Genomic DNA, 10,163 nt, shown 5'->3' with positions numbered 1-10,163 from the left:
ATGAAAATAATGAAATTTCCAAATCTGTGTTAAATATATTTGCATCGAAAAGTATTATATTATCAAATGTATTCAATAGCAAAGTTTTAAACATAACAAACTAATTTTCATGTTTGATTTAATAATTTACTGTTATTAATTTTAAATTATAACATGCCTTATGTGTTAAGCAGTCAAACCATATTTGTGTTTTTTTCTAAAAGAATTGTTCATAAACATTTGTAAATTATTGTGAGCCTTTCGAGTTAAACTTCTACAAAACTCCATCTTTAGCAATATGATGATTTTCTCTTCTAGTGGAATTCTAATCTATAATAATTCTGTATAAATAATATTAACAATCACTCTTTAAATATGTTTAATTAACTGTACTGCTGACTTAGATAACTTTCAGTTTATTCCGATCATAAGTTAGTTGTAGCAAATTTGGTTTATGAACACTCAAAGATAAACTTTGATCTACTTTAACCTAGTACGTTTTTCAAAACAGTTTCTTACTTGTAAATACAAGTAGGCTCCTAATTTATATGCAAAAACGGCTCGTTTGGGTTGAGAAAATATTTTACATAGAAGGTCGAAACGTTGTTCGCTCTTTTATGTAAAATATTTTCTCAACCCAAACGAGCCGTTTTGCATATAAATTCTCAACAAGTGGGTTTCTCGACATCACTGAAGTAGGCTCCTAGTTTATAACACGTGCATTTTAATTTAAGAGCACTTAGGTGGCGTTTTACTTATAATTTTTTTAATTTGGTGAAACAGTCATAACCAAAGATATTTAAATTATAATTCAGATGACAATTTTCAGTTTAAAAACTAATGCTTCTAAAGCCCACGATTTAATATTATATAAAATCTTCCCTGTTAAAGTTGAGACGCGCTGCCTCCTATTGATAATCACGTTAACTATTATTTCTCCGATAACATATTTCACAGAAAGAGTATGTAATATACAACACAAATATTGGCATTTTATTGTTTTTCCAATCCCGTGCCTTTCTTCACTTTCAAACGTCTGAGTTATGTCAATCGGTTTTCATCTTTAATGAAAGCACAACTGTATTTTAAACTAACGCCTTTAGTAACTAACAAAAACGGCTCCTCACGTATACCCTGCTCCTCAGCATAACGAGAACGATTCCCAAGCTTCAAGATGATGTTAAAGGAAATAAAAAGAGGAGGTAACATTCCAACGATGAACCCTGCCACGTTGAATTTCGTCTTTCCTTCTGTAGTTCTAACTGTCATGTTAGAAATTACCCCATCCATATCTGAAGAAGAAGAGATAAAGCACATGTTATGAACAAAGCAATATTCAATTTAGTTTTAGTTCTATATTTTTAAATATTGTATCAGGATATAGCTTAGACAGTCGAAGGTCAGTAAATGGAAAAAACAAACAAACAAGAACAACAAACTTTCTTTGTTCAAATTCCTATTGCAATTATACTTACGTTTAACAATAACATGTCAAATGAGCATACTATCTGAGAGTGTAGAATTGTTTTGGTAAACAAAAGAGGCCTGGACGATAGCAAAAAGGGGAAGATATTTTAAATTCTTATTGGGGGAACTATATAGATTATTCAGTAGAATACATTTTGAAGAGTTTATTTGTTTTTGAATTTCTCGCAAAGCAACTCGAGCCGTCCCTAATTTAGCAGTGTAAGACTAGAGGGAAGGCAGCTACTCATCACCACCCACCGCCAATTCTTAGACTACTATTTTACCAACAATTAGTGGGATTGACCGTCATATTATAACGCTCCCACAACGGGGATGCGCACATCCGAACCTCAGATTAAGAGTCGTATGACTTAACTCACCTGGCCATGGCGGGCCGTTTGAAGAGTCATTCAAACCTTTCTATCAAGCAGAACAGGTAAGAAATGATTATATATTTGTTTGAAATTTATTTGCAACCATCTAACACACTTTATAACCATCTGTAGAGAGGCAGAAGTGTTTTGTGATATATTTTTTAGTAAATTAGAGACTTAAGGCCCAACGTTTATGATATATCATTTATTTATATAATATAATTAAACTATTAGACTTCTAAGTTAAAAAGAACCACACAAGTTTGGTAATTATTTTGTTTTTTAGAATTTAAAAAGAGTAAGTAATTATGTAATTACTGTAATACGATTTATCGTTTGTTTTAAGATATCCTATTATAAATAGATTTTGAAAAGGATGAGAAACGTGAAGTAAATATATATTACTTTGAAGTTTAATTACGTTGACAGGATATACTATTTGGGATTATTTAAGAAGAAATAAGTATAATCTTTTGCTAAATTATTTGCTATTGTTTGCTTGTTATTTTATATATCAAAAAGGTTGATTCAGTTTTAAATATAAGACTAGCGGTACACAAGTCAAAATGGTTGATTCAGTTTTAAATATAAGACTAGCGGTACACAAGTCAAAATGGTTGATTCAGTTTTAAATATAAGACTAGCGGTACACAAGTCAAAATGGTTGATTCAGTTTTAAATATAAGACTAGCGGTACACAAGTCAAAATGGTTGATTCAGTTTTAAATATAAGACTAGCGGTACACATGTCAAAATGGTTGATTCAGTTTTAAAGTTTTAAATAAGACTAGCGGTACACAAGTCAAAATGGTTGATTCAGTTTTAAATATAAGACTAGCGGTACACAAGTCAAAATGGTTGATTCAGTTTTAAATATAAGACTAGCGGTACACATGTCAAAATGGTTGATTCAGTTTTAAATATAAGACTAGCGGTACACAAGTCAAAATGGTTGATTCAGTTTTAAATATAAGACTAGCGGTACACAAGTCAAAATGGTTGATTCAGTCAAAATGGTTGATTCAGTTTTAAATATAAGACTAGCGGTTACACAAGTCAAAATGGTTGATTCAGTTTTAAATATAAGACTAGCTAGCGGTACACAAGTCAAAATGGTTGATTCAGTTTTAAATATAAGACTAGCGGTACACAAGTCAAAATGGTTGATTCAGTTTTAAATATAAGACTAGCGGTAGTCAAAATGGTTGATTCACTAGCGGTCAAAATGGTTGATTCAGTTTTAAATATAAAACTAGCGGTACACATGTCAAAATGGTTGATTCAGTTTTAAATATACGACTAGCGGTACACAAGTCAAAATGGTTGATTCAGTTTTAAAACTGTAAGATGTAATTATTCAGTGCCCGCTAGTACAGCGGTAAATCTACTGATTTACAACCCTAAATTCAGGGATCCGATTTCCCTTGGTGCACTCTGCAGATAGTCTACTATGGCTTTGCTATAAAAAAAAAACACAATTACTGATTTCTATGATAACATTCTTGTATTTTTTTAAAGTTTTGTTTGTGTATTGTAAAATATGTGATGTTACATGGTTTTGCAAATGAAGGCAAGAGAAAAATACTAAAAAATTAGGTTTGTTTGTAATTGACACATAGCTGTATAATCGATTCTTTGTGTTCTTCCCACCACGGGTATCGAAGCCCGGATTTTAGCGTTGTAAATCTACAGGTATACAATTGTGTCACCAGGGTGCGAAAAATTTGGAAAACAGGAAAAGATAGACTCATTTAGTGGTCACATATTAAACCCGAAAGTTTTTAAGTGGTAAGACACAATAATTATTAATTGAATGTACGTCCACTTACCAATTAATTGAATATAGATGAGAACGGTGTCATATTTACTGGTGTAATTTTCATAAGTGATATTATTTGTGGTTTCGGTTGTGAAACTTAAGATTGCTTTTAACCTAGCAAATACTGTACAATTTTCGATCTTTTCTATTGACCTATTATAATATGGGTATACTTTTTTTTTATCAAATGTAGTATTATCTTTGAACCCAAAACATCCGGAACATGAAACCTTTCCACAATGCATTGCAGAATCTGCTTTAATGGTTACGTTTATCTCGCTATTTGGAATTGCGTTCGAAGGCAATTTGTTTTGGAATTTCGCACAAAGCTACTCGAGGGTTATCTGTGCTAGCCGTCCCTTATTTAGCAGTGTAAGACTAGAGGGAAGGCAGCTAGTCATCATCACCCACCGCCAACTCTTGGGCTATTCTTTTACCAACGAAAAGTGGGATTGAACGTCACATTATAACGCCCCCACGACTGAAAGGGCGAGCATGTTTGGCGCGACCGAGATGCAAACCCGCGACCCTCAGATTACGATAGAGGGAACGCAGCTGGTTTGATTTTGTTTGCTTTTTGTTTTGAATTTCGCACAAAGCTACTCGATGGCTATCTTCGCTATCCGTCCTTAATTTAGCAGTGAAGACTAGAGGGAAGGCAGCTAGTCATCGCCACCCACCGCCAACTCTTGGGCTACTCTTTTACCAACGAATAGTGGGATTGGCTGTAACGGTATTCATTGTAATCTTCATTTTAATAGGAAATAACACGCTGCTTAAGTGTTGTTTGTGTAAAATAATTTCCAAATAAAAAAATATGTTGAAATCGAAGCTAGTTCTTACTTGATGACAACGACATTGTGACATCGAGTACGATAGCTACTCAGTCATGCTTGACTGAGAAAACAAAACAGCTAAGATTATTCTGAATTGAAAACCCAATATGCAATCCAGACTCCTTATAGCAATATAAGATTTGTAGCGTTTGATCAAGAAATTTGCGAGAAAAGTTCCAGACGGACAAATCCAAGTGTATTACATATATATATGTAGAGAGATGTATATAATTAAAAATTTTTACCCTACATTTTCTAAACTGGGCGAACTTCGTAAGATATTGTTGGGATTACGACCACAAATATCACTAACAGTAAGACAGTTTGATCATAAGTCAACATTAGTGTAACACTTGTATTTTTATAGCATTCCAAAAGTCCTGGAAACATGTCTACCAACTACTTTTACTCCTACACAATAGTCGACCCTCAGTCGTCCGTTCTCTACGGATGCCTGTTTACTGTGGTGCTTGTTCTTATTGCCAGCATCTTGGTGTGCGTTTGGTGGAGGCGCCGGATATATTACTGCTGTCGACGGAAACTTCCACATGCAATCTCAGCCAGCTCGTTGAGTAATATTACTCAGCGTTACCTTACTAACCCAAACTATTACCCAAATTCACCTGACAATCCCTTCTTGAAGATACTACGAGACATGGAAATCCCTGGGGAAAGCATCACTTTCCAAGAGACTATAGGAGAAAGCTGTTTTGGTAAAGTTTACGAAGGTGTGTAGATGCAGTAGAAAACGCCTTGGTAAAAGTTCTATCGTTATTTATAACAACTTAAATTCCGGTTAACAATAAGTTGTATTCGTTTAAGCTCGAGGTTATTTAACTCCAGAAACAATCGAATATTTATTCTTCGTTAATTATTTTATTCATAAAATAATAAAAAACTCCTGATGACATTTGAAACTAATGTTTTTATCAAACGTTTTCTGCCTCTGTACCAATTTTCTGTTGTTTGTAACATATACCTACTATGAGGCTTTTTTTGTTTACATCACTATGTATATATATATATATCCCAATTCAGTTGTAAAATACACTGTTAGTACCCTCTAGTGTTGAGCTAACTTAATACACATTGTCTAATCTTTGTTAACAAATAAATGAAATAAATCCCCTCTAGTAACTTTTTACGAAATTAAACAAAACAACGCACGAACAGTTTTACTATTATGAACCAACTGTTTTTCATTTAGCCTTTTAATTGCTCTATTTTTGAAACAAAGTCCTAGCCTTTTTACAGTTTAAGGAATCTTCTTCCCTTTTTGAAACTTATGGCAGTTATCCATGATTTTTCTACTCCGTATATTTATTAATTGCTGTAAATCATTTTAACATAGCTCATATAATAGAAAATTTATAAAGATTATAATTGGGTGAATAATCTATGGACACTTTGTATGTGGCTTTTAGCCGCACTTTTATCCTTTATAAATTAGTTAGGTCTGGTCTTTCCTGTTATCCGTTTAGGAACAAGTCTATATTAACAGCAATGTGTATTTAAATATTTCCTTGTTATGTTCCATATTATCTATAATCCCAGTTCACTAATAATTAATAAATATTGTCTCTATTCTCAAAATCAGGAACTAAAGGTTCATGTTTTTTCTCAACATATAACATAAAGTTAAACCTAATTTATTCCTCAAATAATTCCTCACTTAAACTCTTGAAACCCTGTCACCATTAATAGTGAACAATTAACGTAAATTGGCATTCATCTAATTAGCTATCTAACCATTCGATTTGGGAAACCATCTGTAATAAACCTCTTTCTCTCACTGTCTGACTTCATACACTTCCAATAAATGTTCATATAATCAAAGTCTCCGATAATTATTACATCAGTATCCTTATTAATAACAACTCTGACTTCATTACATAATTTTCATTAAAATAATTTGTCAGATTAGAGGATCTACAACATTAACAGCTTCTAATTAAGAAGTTACAACATGGAAATCCCTGGTTGTAACCCATATGGTTTCAACTTCACTTCTTTTTGTCTCCAATCCAACCAGACTGTCATCACAACCACTTTTTTTTTTAGAAAAAGCTTATAATTATTAAATAATGTATGACGTCGAATGTCAAAATAATTCCAGTTACCGATTATATCCAAATTTAACCAATTTTCAATAATTTTCATTATATCAATCTTCTATTTTAATACATCGCTGGACTCCTGCTTTGTTCTTAATACATTAGAATAATAAAAGTAAGTTTATTCCCGAATCCACTTATCTTTAAAACTATTATTTAACTTGTTATACTCTACATCTGTTTCAAATCTTTCCATTGCTCCAGCTATTCCATAAATTTGTTTACTCCCAGTTTTCCAGGTTTACTTCCCAGCCCCTAGTGGCACAACGGTAGGTGTAAGGACTTACAAAGTTGGAATCAGGGTTTCGATACTCATGGTGAGCAGAGCACGGACAGCTCATTACTACGCAAGTTCAGTTTAATCTGTATGTAAAGTGTATTTTTTGGGGCTATCGGAAACGTATCCGTAGGGGTAGCCTACCTCTAGCACATATATATAATTCACCCTTACCCTGAAAAGTATCCTGCATGTTCAACCGGCCTTTTTGTTGTTTCAAGATAATCTTTCATTTAAACGTTGGATTTTGTTAATGTATTCATTGCTGCATGTAGATACCCAATGAAGACATTCCTCATATGATTACACATCTATTTCTATCCTTAAAACCCTAGAAAGTCCGCTGTTCGTATTAAGCAGTTCCTCTAATTGGTAAATTCCAATAACTTTTGCTCCTACATAAACATGACACCAACAGTTAAAAGTCAACATTCCACTTGATACCTTTTACTTTGGCCCTTAAAAGAAGATTCATTGTTATTAACTCTATTGTGGAATGGTTATGTTAATATGGTTATTAACTTCATTATAAAATGATTATGTTAATATAGTTATTAAATTCAATATAGAATGATTGTGTTAATATAGTTATTAACTTTATTGTAGAATGGTTGTGTTAATATAGTTATTAACTTTATTATAGAATGTTTGTGTTAATGTGGTTAGTTACTTCAAGATAGAATGATTGTGTTAATATGGTTATTAATTTTATTGTAGAATAGTTGTGTTGATTTAGTTATTAATTTCTTTATTATAGAATGTTTGTGTTAATATGGTTATTAACTTTATTGTAGTATGGTTGTAAGTTCGTCTGATGTTTTGCATCTTCTGAATATTTGATGTTTGTTTTGAACAATGAGTTAATATGTTTAAGTATAAGATATGTTGGTTTGCTGTATTTTGATGTAGGATATGTTGGTTTACTGTATTTTGGAGTAGCATATGTTAGTTTATTGTGTTTTGATGTACGATATGTTGGTTTACCCTGATTTGGTATAGGAAATGTTTGTTTACTGTGATTTGGTATGGGATATGTTGGGTTACTGTGTTTTGGTGTAGGATATGCTGGTTTATTGTGTTTTGTAGTAACATATGTTGATTTATTGTGTTTTGGTAGAGGAAATGTCGGTTTATTGTGTTTTGGTATGTGATATATTGGTTTATTGTGTTTTGTTATAGCATGTGTTGCTTTACTGTGTTTTGGTATAGGATATACGTGCATGTACATGTTTGTTTGCTTATTTGTTCATTTGTTGTGGTTTATTTTGACAGTTTTGTTTTGTTTGACGTATCATTGGAAGCTCATTTTGTGCAGTTTTATAATTTTTAGGAGTTATTAGAAGAGATATTTTAGTCCTTGGTACTGTTTGTTTTTGTGTGTGTTGCGTTTTGTTTGTCTTTAATTTTGTACCTGTTGGACACATGTTTTATGCTGCCTCTTATATTAAAATGTTCACTTTTATATATTTGTATATGGTGCATCCTTTAGAGTTTACCCTCTGGTTTTAATCACAGTTACAGCACTTTAGTTGTTCACGTGAATTGGTTTTTCATTGAGGTTTAGACCATAAACAAATCATGGCACTAGGTGCAGCAAAGGTGACCGTAGCATTGTATAACTGTGGTGACAGCCATTTTGGTTTCGTCTAATGGATATTGTTGGAATCATAATTTAATACCGTTGTTGATTTTGGTTTTGGATACTGTGGATATTTTCTGTGTTTACATTTATTAAGTTTTCAGGTGCTTGTATTCGCTGTGAGATGATTCTTTCCACTTTAGTATGTGGAATATTAATGTTTGTCACTAAGGTTTTCACCCGTGTACATTGTGTAGGGTATAACCTTGAATAACAAAGGTTCTATTTGATGGGGAGGGTTGTTCCCACTCGGTATATTTTATTGTTATTTGTTAAAAGGTGTCCTTGGGTCATTCTTGTACTAGGATGTTAAGGTCTTTAGGGTCAATGCCCTTTACTAGGACGCCGTCTTTCACCAGTCATTTGATCTGTGTAATATTTGAGTTTGGTTTGAATATTTTAATTTCTTTGGCAAACTGTGGTTGTTTATACATACTTGAGATATCTTCGATTATTATGGTATGTTTAGCGGGGTTGATTCAGTGGTTCGTTTTCCTTGTGACTGTGATTCGCCTTTGTTTGTGCTTTCAGTTTATTGTTAGTTTTATATTGTTCTCCACATCTGTTTCCATTATTCTATTATCGTTCTAATGTATTATATTATTGTTTAATAGCTTAAATGGTGGACAACATTTTTATTAGAGCTCAAGTCTTCCAAATATGATGTTTACTGCAGCTGATATGGGGAGATAAGTAAAGTGATATTTGGCTATTATTACCGAGGTTACCGGTTTCATGATGGTCATGTGGTTTCATTTCTATTTCACTTGCACATTTCGTCACATTAAGCGCATTCGCACGTTATAGAAGTGACGTTTTAGTGTCGCTTCACATTTTCTGTCATTCATAATAGCTCGCAACAAGAAAGTTACCGTAGAACTATTGGGATTGGTCTAGCTTATGTACGAGGTGGAAAGATACTGTGTAAGAAGTGTAAAGGTACTGTTTAAGAGCTGTAAAGGTACTGTGTTAAAGGTACTGTGTTAGAGGTAATGGTTAAACATGTGAAGGTACTTTTCTATACTTGTAAAGGTATTGCATAAGAACTTTAAAGGTACGTCTACACAGCAGGCCCACCACAACAGGGATCTTACTCCGTATATCACCGTTGTCGTCAGTCTGAGTTGTTCAGAAACTGTTTAATTTAATCTCACAAGTGGAAGGTAAGTTGTTAGCTGAAGGTAATACCGGTTTGACGTGAGAATTTAATTAGTTCAAGTATCTAACCATGAGCTGTGGATGCTGCCGAGAGTTACGAACCGTCTTAGCAGAGGAGAGGGAACATCCGGGGTGTTCGAAGAAAATCTATTTTCCTTCGCTCCGTACAAGGTAGATATGTAACTCAGAAAAGCTGGTATGGGTTAACACTTTTATTGATAAGGAGAGAATAACGTTTCGATCTTCTTAGGTCATCTTCAGGTAGGTGTGTATTACTGAGGACTGGAGTATTTTTCTACCGCTAATTAGTTTTAAGAAAAAGTGTAGTAAGTGTGACACGAGACAAAGGTGGCGGTTCCGAGCGTGGTTGATGGTGTTTACTCAAGAAGAAGCTCTACAACAAACGGGTATTTTTAGGGCCTGACAGAGATCTCTAAATCGAAATACTGTCCGTAGCTGTGAAGAACGGAGAGTACGTGCCAATACTTTGGTTCAAAGTT

At 33.3% G+C, this 10,163-nt stretch overlaps 1 protein-coding gene across 1 annotated transcript in view; it reads right to left on the bottom strand.

The window, feature by feature from the left end:
* Positions 1-1,303, bottom strand: part of LOC143243169 (uncharacterized) — a 139,705-nt gene extending 138,402 nt beyond the window's left edge. Inside the window, exon 1 of the mRNA XM_076486962.1 lies at positions 1,107-1,303. Within this exon, the coding sequence (XP_076343077.1) occupies positions 1,107-1,296 (190 nt within the window). The 5' untranslated portion in view covers positions 1,297-1,303. The remainder of the gene's footprint in view (positions 1-1,106) is intronic.
* Between the last annotated feature and the right edge of the window lie 8,860 nt (positions 1,304-10,163).

Source organism: Tachypleus tridentatus, unplaced genomic scaffold (genome assembly GCF_004210375.1).
Source record: "Tachypleus tridentatus isolate NWPU-2018 unplaced genomic scaffold, ASM421037v1 Hic_cluster_2, whole genome shotgun sequence".
In the NCBI taxonomy this organism is placed as follows: domain Eukaryota; kingdom Metazoa; phylum Arthropoda; class Merostomata; order Xiphosura; family Limulidae; genus Tachypleus; species Tachypleus tridentatus.
This window is presented reverse-complemented; position numbering and strand designations above follow the sequence as displayed.